This window comes from Drosophila busckii, chromosome 2L (assembly GCF_011750605.1).
Source record: "Drosophila busckii strain San Diego stock center, stock number 13000-0081.31 chromosome 2L, ASM1175060v1, whole genome shotgun sequence".
NCBI classification, from domain to species: Eukaryota; Metazoa; Arthropoda; class Insecta; order Diptera; family Drosophilidae; genus Drosophila; species Drosophila busckii.
The window spans coordinates 6,700,937-6,719,151 of record NC_046604.1 but is presented as its reverse complement, the minus strand read 5'-3'; the positions used below and the strand labels follow the sequence as shown (position 1 = coordinate 6,719,151).

Below are 18,215 nucleotides of genomic sequence, written 5' to 3'. Positions count from 1 at the left end.
ACACACACTCACGACTTAATCATTCAAAAATGGCGCAAACTATCCGACTCGGCTATTTTTAGCTTTCAGCTTTAAAGCTGGTATCGGTTGCGCGCAGCACTGGAGCTCAAGTTGTTGAACCAATGTTGCAAAGAGCTCAAGTCACACATTTTACATTGCGACAGTGTTGGCTAAAAATGATATTGGCGCCAAGCATTTCAATTATGAATGTCTTTTGATTTTAATCTTTGTTTTGCTTGTGTAGCGATATTCCGTCTGACTGCCATCTCTAGCTGATCTATTGTGCGAATGGCTTTTGTAAACTGCTGAAATGACCTGCGCTTTAACAGAATGTTTGCTAGTAACATGGTAACAGATACGGTTAACTTGTTTGAGCGGCTCAAGCTCCCGATTTAGTTTCCATATCAACAAACGCAGCTTGCAACAGAACGTCTACAATGATTTAATACATACAAAGATACATATATCTATGTAGTCTAGTTGATCGGCTTAGACTAGAAATCTAGCAAATGTATCACAACACGCGCTGATATCATCAAGGCTGAACTTTCACAACACCATCTCGTTCAGTATGTGAAACTACAATCTTCAGCGTAATCGCAGCTATAACAAATAATGCACGTAAGTGGGGGAGGGGGAAAGTTTAAACGCCATACCGTCTGCTCTGTATGTATTTGAGTGTGTGTGTGTGGGTGCAGCGGCAAGCGCGTCGCGACTTGACATTGAAAAGTTAATTGCATTAGACGTCGACAGAAATGTTTATTGGGTTGCCTTTTATGCAAGCCACGCACAAACAACAAACACACAAGACTAAATGTGAGAGGGCGAGAGAAATCGGCAGCGTTAAAGCTTTATGAATTACAATGAAATTAACACACATACAAACAAATAAAGTATAGTGTGCTCGCACGTGTGAGTGTGTGTGAGTTTTTAAAGCACGTTTGTGTGGAGCTCTCTCGCTCTCGTTAGCGGTTGTCTCTCTATCGCTTGCCTTGTTTTGTCAATTCTCCAAAAACGCGTCGTGTGCTGCCACCCACCGCCCCCAACCTACGCCTGTCGCTGTTAGCAGTCGCTGCTGCTGTTGAATTGTAGTACGGAACAGCAGCCCCATTCATCGTTCGACACTCACTGCTGCTGTTTTGTTGCCCAGAGTCCGGATCATAGTTTTGATTCGCGTTTCGCAGCTCGCTAGTGGACACATTTTTTCTGTTGTTCCCTCTCACTCCCCGCTCGTTCCCGCTACCCCACAAAACAAATTGTCGCTGGAAAGGAATAAGCACAAGCAGGCAAAAAATTCAACATTTTGCATTATTGTCAAGTAAGTGTGCTCTAACGGTTCTCAATGTGCGTATACGGAAACAAGTATGTGTGCGAGTGTGTTTGCGTGCATAAGTGTTGGTGAGCGAGCGAATGAGCAGCTAAACGTTTGTGCAAGTGTGGAAACTGTTTGTATAAAGTGAAAAAAAAATAGGAAAAATCCTTGCGAAGTTGCAAGCCAAGTGCTAAATTTAGACCTGAAACCAACTAGGCTGCAACACGCAGTCGCTGCCAAAACACCCACACCACAATACAGCCCAGATGCACGTCAGAGTCATAAAGCTCTCTCTCACATATAGTATATTGTTTGCGTGTGTATGTGTGTGTGTGTGTGTGTAGTATGAATGGAACAAAAGTACTTGGCGCAGCAAAAACAACAACATCAATGCGGAATCAATAGTCAGACGGCGACGTGGGGGTGACTGGGAAGTAACTGCTACGGATAAAACGACGCTGCAAAGTCGTTTACGATTTACTGCAAATATGAAAATGTGAGAGTGTGTGCATCTGTGTGTTGCGTGTAGGTCGTGTGGGAGGCACGTAGACGTGGTTGTAGTATTTTTCGCGTAAACTGAAAGCAAATTGAACGAGAGATTGAAACGCCATACTAATTCAATTTCCATTCAACTACATAACTAGACAAACATGCGTACATCGCGCTGCTTACATCTTTCACTTTAGTTTAGTCCATTGTGCCCCATTGTATAATTTATGTGCATAGTATTGGCTTGTGTTTATTTTTACTCATAGTAGTATTAACAGCGAACGAGTTTCGCACGCTTAAGCTATTTTTCTATATTTTTCTTGTCATATCATTATTTCTTTTTTTTTACATTTGTTTGTCTGCCATTACTATCGGCTTCACTGCTGTTGCTGCTGCTTCTTCTTCTGCTTTTGTTGCCCATAAATACTATGTACTACGGCATGCTGCTATCTCGCGTTGCATTTCCACAAACCGAACCGAACGTTGTCGAAGTCACTAGAGCCGACAACGACCAACAAACATGAGCACGAGTTGTGCTCCCCTTTCCCCTCACTTCCACACTTTCTGACTGCGCGTCGAGCCCCCCTTGACGCCCGCACACACTCTTCTTCTTTTTTACATGCACACAGCAAGAAATTGCAAGTGAGAGCGCAGCAGTGGCCCCAGCAGCAGACAGCAGCAGCAGCAAAGTTGAGCAGAGCAGCGCGCTCCAGCGCCAGCGCAGAGATTTTTTGGCTATAATTTTTCAGTTTCAGAGCAACGTTAGCCGGTGACGGGTGATGATAGTAATACTAAAACGTAGTATAATATATTGTAGTAATAAGCTGGCGAGCCGAAAAACTTTGCGCAAGAGAGCGAGCGAGAGAGGGCGAGTGTGTGTGATAGATAGATAGATTGCGGTAGACAGCAAAAGCAAATTGCAGCAAAGTGCAATTGTAAACGTTGTGTGTGCAAATGCTAACGAGACCAATTAAGCTACACCAAAAGCTTATACAATTGATTGAGCGTTAAACGGCTATTAATTTCCCATATTAGTTTTCACATTTTTGCATTCGCTTGTGCCCACTGCTGTCTGGGCAGTTTGGGGCTCATCCTGTTGAAGCGCTTTTTGGCTCTGGCTTCCGCAATAAGAGACCGAAAATCAATAAATTCTTGCTGTATAAGTTACGGCGAAAGGTGCGCGCTCGCTGCACAAAAAGGAAACAGCGCTTACACGCGCCAAACAGGCGCGCGTAGGCGGCAACGTACCAAGGCAGAGAGAACGTAAAAACTACACACAAAGAGAGGGAGATTGAGAGAGAGAGAGTGCGCGCACCAGCAACTGAGAGAGAGAGAGAGAGAGTTTTGTGCTCTGGAGCTCTGTTGGAGCACAAGGAAACAAAAGCAAAGCATAGCGAAAAATAACAAACAAAAATATATACCATAGACCGATCGGCGAATAAATAGAAACAGCAGCACCCAAGAGTAAAACGTAACACAGCACGAAAAGTAATAGTATGTAGTAATACTAGTAGTAGCCAAAGAGCGAGAGAGCAAGAGGACCCCACGGACATCCAAACACACGCGCTCGCACACACACAAAGCGGTGGAGCAAGCTGTCGACGTCGACGTCGACGTTAACGCTTACGCCGACGTCGTAGTAGTAAGTTTTGGCTGTGTTGTGTGGGTGTCGCGTAAACACAGAAAGTGCATGGGTATGCGTGTGTGGAATGTACGTGTAAAATAAATAAAACAAGGCACACAGCAAAAAATCATGATAAAGTTTGTCAGGCACAAGAGTCGCGAGAATTCATTAAAGGCAACGAAAAATTTTCTGCGTAAGAAGGTGGGCAACAAAACAAACTAACAACGAACAATTAAATAAACAAAACAACAACTAATAAAAATACTGTAATTTGTTTATAATTTTGATAGCGTGAATCGAATGACTCTGGCACCGAATCTGATGGTGAACTGCTCGATGTGGAAAACAAACGCCACCTAGACGTGGATATGGAAACTAGTAAGCATCAAAGATAATAAACTTTATAGATTGTTTATTAATACAAGAATTTTGGTATTAGGTTTGAGTTCCTGCACGGATGCAAACTCACCCTCAACGGATACTGCATGCTCATCGGAGTCTTCAGCCATTGCCGCCGCTGCTGCTGCAATGATGTGTCATCAGACGTCGTCGTTATCCTGCGCCCATCTCATGTATGATCAGCACAGCTCCGAGGAGGAGCTTGAGGTCATTAATGGTCCCTCAGCGGCAACGGCCCACAAGCCCTCTACCAGCAACAATGCCAACAACAGCGGCACCACGGCTTCCTCTGCATGTGCATCGCGTCTGTCGAATCGTGGCTGCACCTCATCCTTGGATACGGAGGCGCCCTATGATGAGCGAGCCACCACATCCGCTAAACGCTCCAGCTCCACGCTAATGGTGGAGAATCGCAAGCGTTCGCTCGCTCACAGCTCAGATGACGAGGTACCGCATCCATTTCGGCCAGACATAAACAATTCAATTCAACTCATTTATTTCGCTTTCCTTTGCAGTTTCGCAATTCGTTGGAGCCGATTTTGACGCCCGTGAATTTTCGCACATCGCCACCATTGGAGGCATTTAAGCCAAATCGTAGCCATATGATGTTCCGCTCCACAACGCCCCTGATCTTATCGGAGGCACGATGTGGCATCGAAAATATTAAATTATGTGATAATAGTGTAAACGAGGAGAACGGCAGCAGTAAATGCCCCAAGCTTGATGCCGCTGCGCCGTCGTCAGCAGCAGCAGCAGCGGTGGCGCCCAATGAGGGCAGCAACGAGAACGAGCCGAGCATCATCAAGCTGAAAATGAGCAATAGTTCGCATCACATCTATCAGCCACAGCCCAAATATAGTTTCCACTACAATAGCTCCCGTAGCAGTCCGGCCTCGACCACCGGTCTGGACAACATGGAGGTTCGCTCGGTTAGTCCGCCCGCGAAATTATTCCATTGCGCCATTTCGCCCAGACGTCGGCCCAGCAATAATATTGGCGGTGCGGCTGGAGTTGCCGCGGGAGGAGAAACTGCTGCAGCTGCTGCCACCCAGAGACTGCAGCGTGCGCATCGGCCGTGCTTAGATTTTGATAAGATGCAGCAGGTGAGTCTCTAATCCAGAGCGCCCATACAGCGAAGGGTACAGAGAATGGCAAATCAAAGACTTTTTATACAAACCAACATCCACAATAATAATAACAAAAGAACAGCAGCAACCGCAAGATTGTCGATATAACATAACAGCAATCGTTATAAACGTCGCTGTGCAACTTTGTTGAGCAACTTTAGGCGCACACTACACGATCAAACAGCTTGGCATACAAAGAATAGCAACAACAACAACAACAACAGCAGCAACATAAAACAACAGCCACACTTACAGAATTGTGTAAAGCTAAAATACAACTTGAAAAACAATTTTAAACAGTAATTCGTAAAGCAAAAACAAAACAGAATAACAAAAGTATAACTAACAATCTACAATTTAAGCAGCTATTTTTTCACTATTTTAAAAAAGAGAATGAGAGGTGAATGAGCAAGTTGATGAATTTTTGTGCAGCAAAAGCAGCGATAATTAAATCAAACATATATATATCTACATATATATATGTGTATATTGGATAAATGTTTGTAGCAACTACAGATCTGTAAATATTGTATTTGTGTGCGTTAACAAAAAAAAAAAAACAAAATACAACAAAATTGAAATAAGAAACAAAACAAAAATCTTTTTGAAAATTGGCAAAGACTACGCACATTAGCAAGTGTTTTAATTTTTTTAAATGTTTGCAAAAAAGAAAGCAAAAAACCAAAAATATAAATTTAAAAACAAAATGTTGTGTGATGTAGACAGAAGACTCGAAAACTTTAAAGAGCAACATTATATTTCTATAAAAATATGTGTGTAAGGTGTAAGGCGAATATGGGGAATGTTTATTAAATGAGGAAGAAGCAAAAATAGCGTAGCAAACACAAACAAACAAAAAATAACACTGGGGACAAAACAGACAACCACAAAAACAACAAGAAAAACAGCAACAACAATGTGAAGAAACAATAGTAAATAATTTACCATAAAGAGATACATACCAAGAAGAAGACGATGAAGAAGAAATGCGATTATCTTTTGTATGCAATAGCAGATCGAACTAAGATTAATATAATACAGCTAAAGAATTAAACAGTTGAATATATATGTGTTTATAAACAATATTAAAAGCTATCCAAAAAAAAAAAAGCAAAGTAAAAAAAAAACAAAAAGCTGCCATCAATTTTCATTAAAAGAATTTTAATTTATGCAATTACAGTAAGCGCAACAAAATAATATTTATCTAAGTATACGTAATTGGCAAACGTATGAATTAGAAAAGCAGAATTACATTTTCTTTATCAAACTATATGGAAAACAAAAAATAAAAACACAGCCGATAATAAACCTGTATTGAAATTAAAAAAGAAAAAATGAAACCCAAAAAAAAAAAAAAAACCAAACGAAATCAATTAATTGTCACAAAGAACGCAATTAAAATAATTTTGTTTAATCCAAAGTAATCGAAGCAATAGCAACGTTTAATGTTGAATTTCAAAAAAATAAAACGTTGCATGCGCCTAAAAGCATGCAACATTTATAAAATGAAATTCAAATTGAGCCTGCATTGCCAGTTAGCAAGCAAGTTTTTTCATGTATTTTCAATAATCATCTCATACCCACACATCAGAACACAAAGTATCAAAGTATCACAACACACAACCTACCAAAATACAGCATAACCCACACCACCAATAAAAAGTTTATGAAAAAAACATGACAAACGAATTCAATTCCATCAATAAAGATCAGGCAGGTTTGTAGCAGCCTACAAGAGATAGGGTTGAAAGAAAATATTGGAAGCAAAGGAGGCAGCCAGGAAGTTTTCATAAGTTTTAAATATTAATTAAATATATTGTATATGTGTAGTGGAGAATGCAAGATATCATGGACTGAGCCGTACGTTAATGGGAGAGCAAAGTGGAAGTAACCAATATTAGGTTTTAGTTTTTAAGTTCCAAATATGTGAATCAAGGGCCACGCAAAGGACTAACACAAATGAAAAGGTTATTCGATAAAAAAAAGCGCGCTTGTGTTGAATATTTTTGAAACAAACCAAAAGACGCTGATAAAAAAAGCAAACAAGTTAAGTTGTAAACAAAATACAAAGATTTCTTTGAGGTTTGGGTTGAGCTAAGTGCGCCCAAGCACCATGTGTTGTACATAGTTATATTAATAACAATATATATTTAATATATATATATATATAAAATTACTCATTAATGCAAAAACAAAAAGAGAATAAAAACATAAGAATTAAGACGATGAACGGTACAAGTGCAAAACGAGAAGAAAACATTTTGAAAAAAAAACAAAATAAAGAACGATGAAGAATAATAAAGAAATGCTCTGCAATAGTAAACAATACATGTAAGCATTTTTTAATGGAAGTGAATGTCTTAAAGTAAGTTCTTTAATTCCCCAAAGCAATTAACTATATTTTGTTTTGTATTTTAAAAAGTTGCGTATTGTATTTGTTTTCTTTAATATCTTGTTATGCATATTGACATGCTGATTGACAGATAAATTAAAAAAGTGTTGGTCAGATCTTTGAACTAAACTAAATGCGCTCTTCGAGTAATATTCTTGAAAGGTTTACTAAAGCTAAACTGAGAGCTGCGCCTATTTAGTATATACATTGGTTTTATGGCTACTTTAATTACTTAAACTTTGTAGAAATTTTGGCACTTGACTACAAACCCAAAATTTCCTGTTCAGACTTGTCGTTTTGCTTCGCTTGCTCATCCTCTTCATCATCATCATCGTCGTCTACAATCTGCTTCAACTTGGCGCGCGTCTTTGGTTTCTTCGCCGCTGACAATTGCGCATTACGCGCCGGATCGTGTATGCGCATGTGTCGCTTCAAATCACCCGAGACACGGAATTTCTTGGCGCATATGCTGCAGGTGTAAGGACGCTCGCCAGTGTGGATTTTAATATGACTCAAGAGATAGGAGCTAGCACGAAATGTTTTGCTGCAGTGCTCGCAGGCATAGTTGCGCTCACTGGTATGAATGCGTCGATGAACGACGAGGGAATACTTTCGGGAAAAGCTCTTGCCGCAATATTCGCACATGTGCGCCTTAATCTCGCTGTGACGCGAGATAATATGATACTTGAGATCGCCCCACTGACGGAACTTGTAGTCGCACTGTGTGCACTGGTGGGGCTTGTCGTCAGAGTCTGTAAGAAAATAGATATTAATATTGATTTGAAGTAACATATGATTAACTTACGCGTACGCTCATGTTGCTTAAGCGCACTCTGTGTATAGAAGGAACGCTCGCAGGTGTTGCATGGATAGGCACGCTCCTTGTTGTGTGTGTGTGAATGATATTTGAGCGCATTATAGGAGTTGAACTCTCTGGCGCACTTGCTGCAAGGAAACTTGCGTTTGGTCTTTTCTTCTTCGCTGCTTTGCTTGTCTTCATCCATCAGATAGCTATCGGCATTGTCATCCGAAATTGTATGCGCAGGTGAGCAGCTTGGCCCAGCTGCATCCTCCAGCTTAAAGGCATCGCTTATCATAAGCGGTGAGCGCTGCAGCTGCTCAATATCTGAGCCTTGGCTGGGCGTAGCGGCACGTGTTGTCGGCGATAGAAGCAGAGCTTGCTCGCTGCGCTCTACTTCTGGCTCAACCACAACGCCAAGTGTCAGTCGCTCAGCGCCACTGTCTGTAGTCTTCATCAGCGTTGACGTGGTAGGCGCAGGTGGTGGCTCACCGGGCAGCAGCAAGCCAGAGAAACCAATGTCACTGAAGTTGTTGTTAAACCAAGGCGCACGCATGCCACTTGAGGTAAGCTCCAGATCCACCAGCTCATCGCAGGTATCTTCTATAGACACTTTGTCTACAACATTGCGTATGCCCTCAAGCATATCCTCCGTATCACTGAACTCCACGTCCTCCACAGGCACAACATTGGGCGTGGGCGCTGTGGCGACCACCACATTGTCCAACTTATCGGCAGTCTTGTGCAAGCTCAGGGCGTCTGAATGTATGACCATATTGACGCCAACATCATCGTGGGTTATATTATGAAAATTTTCAAAGTTCAGCTGCACATCATGAAACACCTGATCCAGCTTGGCTTGCTCTTGTTGCAACTGAAAACAGCAAATTCAGGCTAATTATATATCCATATCGTGAACTTGCAACTCACCTTATCCTGCGCTGTAAGCCCGCACATGTCGAGCGGTTCTTTTTGCTGCTGTTGCTGTGGCTGTTGCTGTTGTGTTGGCACCTCTAGACTGCTTGGATCGTAATGCTGCTTTAGATGTGCATAAAATTCAATTTGTGTATGAACCGCATAACCGCAAATCTCGCAGCTGTAGGCAGCTACCGTTGGCACCGGCACATGATGCTTATGATGTTGTTCCAACTCTAGCTCCATGCTTGCCATTGTACCCTTTAGCTTGCGCGAGATGCGTTTTTTATGCGGCAACACCTTGCGTGCATTTGTCGTGGATACACAGTGGGTATATAACAGATCATCGTCATCCAGCGCATTTGTCACATCAATGGGCACTGTGGGTTCAATAGCCAGCGCCGGATACGCCGGCTGTGTTCTGGCACCATCTGGCACCTGCTCATCCCCCACATGCTTGTTCACATACTGAAAAATTGTGTTGTGAAAGTTCAGCTCTGGCGATGTCAGCGAGTGCTGTGAAGCATTTGCCGGATTTGCATTTGTGCTTAGATTGGTGGGCCCTTCATTTGATTTTGGAAACACAGCCGCTGGATCGATTAGATCCATCATAAAGTTGTTATGCATCAGCTCCGTTGCAAGCAGCGTCTGTGGAGAGGGAAATTTACTTGAATACTTTTTTATGAACTATCAAATAGTGACTACACCATTAAAACAATTTCCGAATGGAGGAAGCGACAGGGAGTCGCTAATCAATTAATCAAAATTAAGAGTGCAAGTGGGCATCGGTAGGTTGTGTGATATTGAAGTTAATTAAGAAAAGGAGGGGTTACCTTCTAAATTCAGAGATTCTCATTATAAAGCTTCGGAAACTGTTTTTAATATAATTATTTTCAGATTTTTTTTGACCTCCCTTACTAAAAAGTTATTGCACTTACATGATCAATGAACTGCTGCGTGTCCACTTCCTTGCGCTCCATTTTGTATGTAAATTCATTAATTAATTAATAGCTTTGCTAAAATTTAAGATAAATAACAAAACAGTTTCTTTTAGTGAGAGTTGCGGCTTTAGCTATTCATCCGACCAGTGCTGACAGTCTCTGAGTGTCATTAGCGGGGAAATGGGGAATTGAACAGCTGAGAGAAACTCTGTTATGCACGGAATTTCAAATACTTTTGAATGAAATGCCCTTTGTAGGTTTTATTAAAATATAGATTGGTTAATTCTATAGCTACATAGTAGTATTTTGATTATTTTAGTTACTTTATACTATGTTAGCTATTTTTTAAAAGTTTTTTATAGCTGGATGACAGTGTGCATAACAGTGCAGCTGTTCTCTTTCAGCGCAATTTAATGCATATAATAGCACATAAATAAAATAGTGCTATGATTTTTAATCGTGCATTTGTTAGATATTAATTATTAGCATGAAGTGATAAATAATTGGTCTAATAGATAAAATATTTAAAGTTGCCGCCATGCTCTTTGAGTGTTACCGTGCATTAAGAACACTTTTTTTTGCAATGATAACACAGACAGCACCGGCAATCGACAGTTTCGATAGAACTTCTAAAATACACGTATGTGATATATATAAGTATGTGTGCCTGCGCCAAAACTGCAATGAAATATTCAACATAAATTTATATGGCGTATATTACCAACAACGTTGCTTAATATACGTAAGTATATGTCAAGTGCATATCAATGGACGAAGTACAAATAATTATCGTTTACAGGTTATGTTTGGGCTCTGGAGCAACAACAACAACACGCCAGCAAAACAAGCAACAGGAGCTGCGCTGCCCGGCTCATTAACGTCGCGGCTGAAAACTAAACTTACGCCATTCCCAAACACACCAAAATGATGCAACTCATCTGTCCAGTGATTGGCTGGCTAATCTGGTTGTTCTTCTACCTACACTGGCAGTTGCAGCTGCTCTGGCGTCGACTTCATGCGCTGGTATGCAGATCATGTGACTACTGGCAATGTGACCAGCGTGAGCTATTCAAGCGCGCGTCGCACGAGCTGGAAAAATTGCCACAGCACTTGGTGCTAGTCATAGCGCCAGACGAACGATATGTGGACGCAGCGCTGCTTAAAAACATACTAAGCTATGCCCTAAACATAGGTATTAAATACTTGAGCATCTATGACACGCGTACAGCGCGCACAGGTCATGTCGAGCTGTCCAAGTTATGTGAGCCAACCAAGAGTAGAGCCATGCTCTGGCCACCAAGTAAGCAAAAGGAACAAAACGGTAACTGCAATGGCACAAGAAATGGTTACGCCGGCAACGGTCTGCACCCCACACAGCTGCAGGTGAGCGAATAACGTCTTATCAGTTGATAAGCGTTTTCCAATTAAAAGCAGGAACACATGCTTATCAATTAATGTTTCCTGTTAGGTCTATCAAATCGGTCACGACGACTGCCATGCGCTCATAGCCGATGTCTGTCGTGAGCTGTACGAGCAAAGCGCTGAAGCCAAGCAAAAGTTGTTACAGAAGCGTGAGACACTCACCGACGCCATCAGCGCTGGGCTAAACAAGCGCCTGGAGTTCGCAGTGCCAGAGCCAGAGCTGGGCATTGTATTTGCCAAGCAAACATGCACATATGGCTTACTGCCCTGGCACGTACGCTTCACCGAGTTCCATACGCATCACAGTGGCCGCTACTTTGGTGCCCGAACCTTTCTTCAGGTGCTCTATAAATACGCGCGTTGCGAGCAACGCTGGGGCAAATAGTCATAAGCTGTTGCAATCATCCATAGTATGTCCTAATTTATATGAAAACGAAAATACTTTATATTGTTAAGTGAGTGGATCGCCAGTAAACGTAATAACACGCTAGAAATATAAGCCAAAAGTGAAAGCAAAGCTCTGTTCGTTTTTCTGGATTCCAAGTCCCAAACTACAGACTACAGCTCTCATTTGAATCGCCACTAGCTTGGGCAGCTTACCTCCGGATTGGGTACATCACTTGAATTACACGCTAACGTCTGCCCGATATTATTTACTATCCAAATGTCTTATGATTATAGTTATTGTATAAAATTAAAGCAAAAATATATTTTTTGTTATTCAAAAGCGAAAAGTATTTGCGAAACTCATGTATGTAGTAGTATGTGTGTATATAAATTTGAGATTTGTTGTCTATAAATATTTTGTGTATGTAAATTCGCTGGCTTAGGCACTAGTGTTATTTTTGACTGTTTTGGAGTCTAGACGCGCTCGGACTGAGCATGGCGCTTGGACAGCAGATTCACATCGGTTAGATACTGATTCTTCTCAATGTTGTGCGGACCAGCGTTGCTGCTGGGCATGCGCTCATGAATCATTTGGAAGGAGTTGCGCAGATCGACAAGCGAGTCGGCCAGACCCTTCTTGATGTTGCCAAACTCGCTGGACATGAGCGACAGCTTGCCCAGCAGATAGTTCAAATTGGTGTCCATATCAATCATATGCTTCTTGGTCTCCTCCACCTTGCTGCTTAAGCCCATCATGGTGTTGAAGGTGCCGTTGACATAGCCATCATGCACAGACTGCATCAGTATCAGCAGCTCACGGCTCTGTCTGATTTCGTTGTTCATAATCTCAATGCGATGCCAGACCTTGGTGAGATCGGATTCCAGCAGACCGCTTATATTGCGACTCGCCTCCAGCTGCGTATGCAACATGCTCTCATCCAGCGCAGTAAAGCGTTGCTTCAGCAGCGTCGTCAGCTCAGCCACCTGCTGTTCCACCAGCGTGTTCACCTTTTGCACAATTTGCAGCGTGCCAAACTCCACCTTGCGTTGCGTCTCCAGCACCACCTCCGAGTTGGTCATCATGATATTATTGAACTTGCTCAGCGTATCGAAGCCTTCGTTCAACTTGCTATGACTGGCATTGATCTCCTTATTGAAGCTGTTAAGGAAGCCGACATCGGTGGACAATGACTTCAGCTCGCCTTGTATGTTGGCCTCCACCTGCTGCAGCTGCTCCGTGCTTTGCTGCAAGGCTGCAAAAGGAAGTCAAGAGTAAAGCTTAATCAATTATCAATTCAAGCTACTTACACTTTTGTTGTGCGACGCCAGCTTCAGACTTCAGCGCAGCCAAAGCGTTGAGCGTTTCATTGTTCAGCTCCTGCATGTAAGATTTATCCTGCTGGCTGAGTCCAGCTGGCGTAACTGTGGGCGTGGCACCACAAAGCTGTGTTACATTGTTGCTCAGCGCGTTGAGCTGTGCCAGCAGCTGCGACTCGAATGGGTTGCTCTTGGGTGGCGCAGCAATTGTTTAAGTTGTGGTTTTAGTATTTGTTTTGGCTTCGATTTGAGTATCAATTTCAGTTCCGGGGCACAAGCGTTCAAGGCTCTTTTGTGTATCCGTAGCTGCCTGCTTGCTGGTATCCAAAAGCTTGGCCACGCTGCCAGAGAGTTGCTTTAGTTCGTCCAGCAGTTGCTTGTTCAACTTCTGCTGCTGCTCAACAAAAGCGTTGGGCACAGCGGCGGCGGCGGCGGCGGGTGCAGCAATAACCTTGGGAGCACCTGGTGGATTTTTAAAGCACTCATCATTCTCACGCATCCATTTGAACATGTGATCCACAGCCTGATTAAACTTGTCCGACTGCGCATTGTATTTCTCCTCTTGCTAAATTTTTTAACAGGATTTAGCTTAGGACTTTAATTTATATTGAAGAGAGTTAACTTACTGTTATAAGCATGGTTTCAATTTGGCTAACACGCTCATCCAGACGCGTAAAGATGCCATTGATGGGCTCGAGGTTCTTTTGACCCTTAAGCAGCGTCTGCAGCGCTGTTTTTAAAATCTCACCCAAGGCACGTTCGCGATGCTCGTGACGCTGCAACTTGTTGTCCAGCTGATTGTAGGAGTAGATTATGGACTTCATGGTGCCACCAAGGTCATCCATGCTGCAAAGAGTTCAATTAAATTTAAAATATGATGAAAATTAAAGCCCTCCCTATAAGCGCTTACTTAATTTTTAAACATTTGTACTCATAGCTTTGCCCCAATGTGCATGGCAGTGGGACTTTTATGACTTCGACAGCAATAAATTAAAACTAGAGTTGGGGTTGCAATCGCGCCTGCATGCTTATTATAAATGACTTGACTCTCGATCTCAATTCGAGATGAATTCTTGTAAACTTGCCCACCCTGTCAGTCTGTAATCTTCAACGGGAACGCCGTCTCAGGGTCAGAAACCCTTTTAGCTGCGAGCGTTTCTATTAAAAATAAGATGTGCAATGAGAAATGTGTGTGTGTGTGTGTGTGTGAAATGCATTGATGCTGATGGATATCCAGAGACTGGCAGCGCTCTAAGTGCCTTGGCTGTCCGTTAGACAACATATGTATGCTGGCTGTGTCCGTCTGCGTCTCCGTCTCCTTCTCCCTCCGCCCTGCCAATTAAGCATTTGCATGCAAAGTAATGCTGCCTGCAGTTAGATGCAGTAAAACATGCGCGCTCGGCCCAAAAATAAACAAATAAACGGGCGGAACATGCGGAACAGACAGAACAACATCTCTGTTTCTTTGAAGGCAATAGTCATTAGTTTTGGCTTTAGCGGTGCTTTACCACTCCCAGTCCCATAGGGACTTCAAGCACTGCTCTCTGTGCTGCTGGCGACGCATATGGCGTAAAGTGCCACGGGAGTGGGAAAACTCCCAGGCCGGAAAGGAAAGGGGGGTCAGCGCATAAGCATTGGCGCCAGACTTGATCTGCTTGTAAAAATTTTCTAAAAACAAAACAATTACCAATGGGAAATCTTAAGCAAAGTGTGAACATTTCCTATGACATGTGTCATAATGTTATTTTTCTTTATAAGTGATGGCGGCCAGATGGTAATGTTCGGGTTAGTACTACCATAGACGAGGCAGCTAAATTAATATGTAGCAATCTTTTTAACTTAGAGTATTATTTAGTGCTTAATGAAAATAATTTGGATTAAATGCTTGAAAGTTGAGTAAAAACTATTTGAACTCATAAATGATTTCAATATTTAATTATCATCTATGAACTTTAGAAATATTTAAGCCAATAAATATAAAAAACCCAATTCTTAGAAAAGGTCATGATTAGTTTAAATTCATAAAAAGTTAAAAGTAAAGCATGAATACAATTGAAATTTTTTATACTTGTGAAATAGAATGTAAATAAAATTGTATAATATTTTTGTAGCCAGGTCTTTATTAAAATTGAATTTTAAAATATATTTAAGTTTTAACTTTACTTAGGGAATTATGACAGATTAGTAGTCCATACCTATAAATTTATGTATGTAATTCTTGTATATTACTTCGTGATTGCTGCAGTTGTTTGCCAAAGACCCACACTAATTAGAGCTAGGAGCAGCAAGGCAATTGAATGATGCGTAGCAGTTGCCATTTTGATGCGTGCCTTCCGTTGATTCTGCCTCGATTCCAATTGGCGTCTGGACTGAAAATCCAAATTAGGTTTAAGTGCGTGATCTGTGGCAATGGCAAAGAGGAAATCGAATTGATCTATAGTATATGTTTGCATTTTTGTAAATTAAAAACTATTTGTAATGGCGTCGTCAATTTATATATTGTTTATGAAATGTTGTTTGTAATAAATTCCATAAGCCATAAACAAATTTTCGACAGCTGCTGCTGCAGTTCAGATGTGTTTCTTTGTTTATTAATGAATAGACAAAATGCATCGTTAGTTTGTTCCTTGTTGCGCTCCCATTGTGTATATCTAAAGCTAATTATTTAGAGCGTTATTAAAACGCAAAGAACAATAAACAAATGACGCAAATTCTGCATACTGTATGCTGTGCTAGTTCTGTTTTTCTTTTATTTTTCCATTTATGCATTTTTTGCATGATAATAAAATCTCGAAATTGGGTCACAAATATGCAAGTGAAATGTGTTAATTGCAGTTAATCAACACGAGTCTTCCCATATATAGAACACATGTAAATTGATTTAAAACAATAATCAAAAGAAGCATGTCCTTATCTCAAGTTTAAACAAAATTGGGTTAAAGGTTGATAAATTGTGAGTGCTCAAGATAGTAACTATATATTATAAAATATTCAAGTATACTCTTATATATAAATAAATATCAGCTTGTTAGTGTTTCTATATCCGCACAAATACATACGATTTAGATCTCCAAACAATGACTAATCCACTGCGCTTAGGAACACTTTGAATATAAAAAACTATCAACTTTAAGCACTTTCTATTATTGCACTAGTAGAAGAGACGTCCTCACTGCACGAGAGCCGCACAATGAATGATCATAGGAGATGCTGGCAAATGCTGTGTCGGCTACTGATAATGCTTTCTCTACGCTCCACAACGAGAGCAGATCTTTCTCAGATGTTTTTCATTAAAGAGTGCATCTAAAAGAGCAATGCGTTGAGTTTACAGCATCCCGCATCCTAAGTCCAATAAAATAGCGCAATTGAATCAAAATTCAATTAATAATAATACAAAGCTATTGAAAGCCATGCACATAAATTATAAGGGTACCACTGATGTTTTGCGGCTCAAATCAAGCCAATTAAAATCTAATAAATATGAATAGAAATATTTGATTCAACAACTTTTGCAAATTTATATATATTTATGTTGTAAGTTTGCAGGAAATTTAAATTTTGAATAATGAAAATCTTCGCGCCAATTAATCGGAATACGCATCGATACTTTACGCCTATACTCAGTTTCTAGGGAGTGATTTTCCCCTCTGCTTTTATTATTATTTGCATCTCACTTGCACCTTTGCTTTTTGTTTGTCTGTTGCTGCTGTAGTCGCACTTATATATAAACTTTGTTTACATTTATTGTTTTTGTTTTTGTGATATTAACTTATTATGATATTTATTTAAATTGGCTAAATATTTCAGTTGGGACTAGCGTTTTCGTATAACTAGAGCCTTACCTGCAGAACAGACCTGTCCTGACTGACGCTTCACCACGGCGTGCGATATAAGCTCCGCCAGAAGTTGTAATAATGCGTGTGCTCCACGAATACCACTATATGACGTCCATAGTTTAGGCAAAGCTTGCAAACGATGCTCAACAACTTTTCACGTCTAGAGCATCAAACAGACAGACATTGGCCATAGCTAAAAGACCCAAAGTCATTAGATGTATTAAATGTAATACTTATTAGAGTTAATTACTTACACTTCCAGGCTATTGACCAGGTCATCGTCAATAAGCTGGTTTTCAGAGCTTTGAAAAGAACAACATGCGTTTCTGCCCGCCAAAAAATACTTTGTGTGCCATTGCACTGAGCACTGAGTATCAATGTTATTAGCTGTAAGTGGCGTTATAGATAATTTCCATTATAAACAGTAATTTTGGTATTTTTTTTTTACCGATTCGATGAATTGATGAAGAAGTCCAGTCGAGCGATGTTCGACCGATTTATCGCTCGCATAGTTGCTTATACAATTGAGGCGAGCCTTTGAGTCGAACTCATACAATTGAGGCGAACTCAAACACGGACCTCTCGCTCTAACAGTGGTGGAACTTCGCCTCATCTTACTCGCACAATTTACACTGTTTTCTTGTACAACGTATTTTTTTATTGTAATTTTTACCGTTGAACGCGTGGGACGCTGTTGTGTATTTGGCTGATAATAATTTTACAAGCAAACGGTAAAGTCGCGTCGCGGAATAAAACTAATAACACTAATAGTTATTGTGTGCAGTTTGGTGTTGTGAATTAATCAAAGAAATACAAAAGTATGTTTCACAAAGCCAATGCGTAAAATTTAAGCAAAATAAGTCTCGCGTCAATCGGTCGCCTTTGCTGAACAACAACAACAGACAGCAGCATCGTATGTATGTACATGTTTATGTGTATGCGTGGTGTGCAAACGCTGATGCGCCTTTTCACCAGAAAAATGTTAATTAAAGTGCTGAAAAACGAAGAGAACGAAATGGCATAGCATCTGTTCATGGAAATGTACAAAGAACAGTAGCTAAGAATTATTTTAGGCCTCGCTGCGGGAGGTAAAAATGCGGACTAGACTCTCTCCGTTGGCGATTAAATATATGTATATATATAAATGTTTATAGTTCTTAAAATTTAAAATTTTTAACGTAATATACATTTAGTTTTGCAGCACAAAATTTGCAATAAAGAGACAACAACACAACAGAAATACACGCACACACAC

General features: G+C 40.9%; 4 protein-coding genes across 6 annotated transcripts; 2 read left to right on the top strand and 2 right to left on the bottom strand.

Moving 5' to 3' along the window:
• Positions 1-600: 600 nt before the first annotated feature.
• LOC108608564 lies at positions 601-5,620 on the top strand. 3 transcript variants are annotated; one of them, XM_017999989.2, is made up of 4 exons: positions 601-621; positions 3,716-3,803; positions 3,865-4,271; positions 4,340-5,620. In XM_017999989.2, the coding sequence occupies exons 1-4, from the start codon at positions 616-618 to the stop codon at positions 4,937-4,939; spliced, it is 1,101 nt and encodes a 366-aa protein (XP_017855478.1). In that variant the 5' UTR covers positions 601-615; the 3' UTR covers positions 4,940-5,620. The 3 variants fall into 3 exon arrangements, with proteins under 3 accessions (XP_017855478.1, XP_017855479.1, XP_017855477.1); XM_017999990.2 differs by lacking the exon at positions 601-621 and adding an exon at positions 1,129-1,318; XM_017999988.2 differs by lacking the exon at positions 601-621 and adding an exon at positions 2,556-3,626.
• A 1,761-nt stretch (positions 5,621-7,381) lies between these two features.
• LOC108600312 (zinc finger protein 1) lies at positions 7,382-10,125 on the bottom strand. Its single transcript, XM_017987811.2, has 4 exons — positions 9,996-10,125; positions 9,073-9,705; positions 8,149-9,016; positions 7,382-8,095 (listed from the first exon to the last, which is right to left on the bottom strand). Exons 1-4 carry the CDS (start codon positions 10,035-10,037, stop codon positions 7,605-7,607), a joined length of 2,034 nt encoding a protein of 677 aa, XP_017843300.2. The 5' UTR covers positions 10,038-10,125; the 3' UTR covers positions 7,382-7,604.
• Positions 10,126-10,630: 505 nt separating this feature from the next.
• LOC108594295 (dehydrodolichyl diphosphate synthase complex subunit NUS1) lies at positions 10,631-12,263 on the top strand. Its single transcript, XM_017979487.2, has 3 exons — positions 10,631-10,740; positions 10,798-11,381; positions 11,467-12,263. The coding sequence occupies exons 2-3, from the start codon at positions 10,923-10,925 to the stop codon at positions 11,803-11,805; spliced, it is 798 nt and encodes a 265-aa protein (XP_017834976.2). The 5' UTR covers positions 10,631-10,740; positions 10,798-10,922; the 3' UTR covers positions 11,806-12,263.
• Positions 12,264-12,265: 2 nt separating this feature from the next.
• LOC108594332 (CG5080) lies at positions 12,266-16,314 on the bottom strand. Its single transcript, XM_017979485.2, is given in 5 exon segments — positions 12,266-13,060; positions 13,116-13,689; positions 13,751-13,970; positions 15,357-15,525; positions 16,184-16,314. Coding segments are annotated over 4 exon segments (1,659 nt in total). The 5' UTR covers positions 15,443-15,525; positions 16,184-16,314; the 3' UTR covers positions 12,266-12,281.
• Between the last annotated feature and the right edge of the window lie 1,901 nt (positions 16,315-18,215).

Excerpts from the sequence above, each read along its gene's own strand:
- LOC108600312 (XM_017987811.2), bottom strand. The coding sequence starts at position 10,037 with ATGGAGCGCAAGGAAGTGGACACGCAGCAGTTCATTGATCAT. Across the intron at positions 9,706-9,995 it reads CGCAGCAGTTCATTGATCAT|ACGCTGCTTGCAACGGAGCT; the intron begins GTAAGTGCAATA and ends CCCTCTCCACAG. Across the intron at positions 9,017-9,072 it reads GGCTTACAGCGCAGGATAAG|TTGCAACAAGAGCAAGCCAA; the intron begins GTGAGTTGCAAG and ends TGCTGTTTTCAG.
- LOC108594295 (XM_017979487.2), top strand. The coding sequence starts at position 10,923 with ATGATGCAACTCATCTGTCCAGTGATTGGCTGGCTAATCTGGTTGTTC. Across the intron at positions 11,382-11,466 it reads TGCACCCCACACAGCTGCAG|GTCTATCAAATCGGTCACGA; the intron begins GTGAGCGAATAA and ends GTTTCCTGTTAG.
- LOC108608564 (XM_017999988.2), top strand. The coding sequence starts at position 3,555 with ATGATAAAGTTTGTCAGGCACAAGAGTCGCGAGAATTCATTAAAGGCA. Across the intron at positions 3,627-3,715 it reads AAAATTTTCTGCGTAAGAAG|CGTGAATCGAATGACTCTGG; the intron begins GTGGGCAACAAA and ends TAATTTTGATAG. Across the intron at positions 4,272-4,339 it reads CTCACAGCTCAGATGACGAG|TTTCGCAATTCGTTGGAGCC; the intron begins GTACCGCATCCA and ends TTTCCTTTGCAG.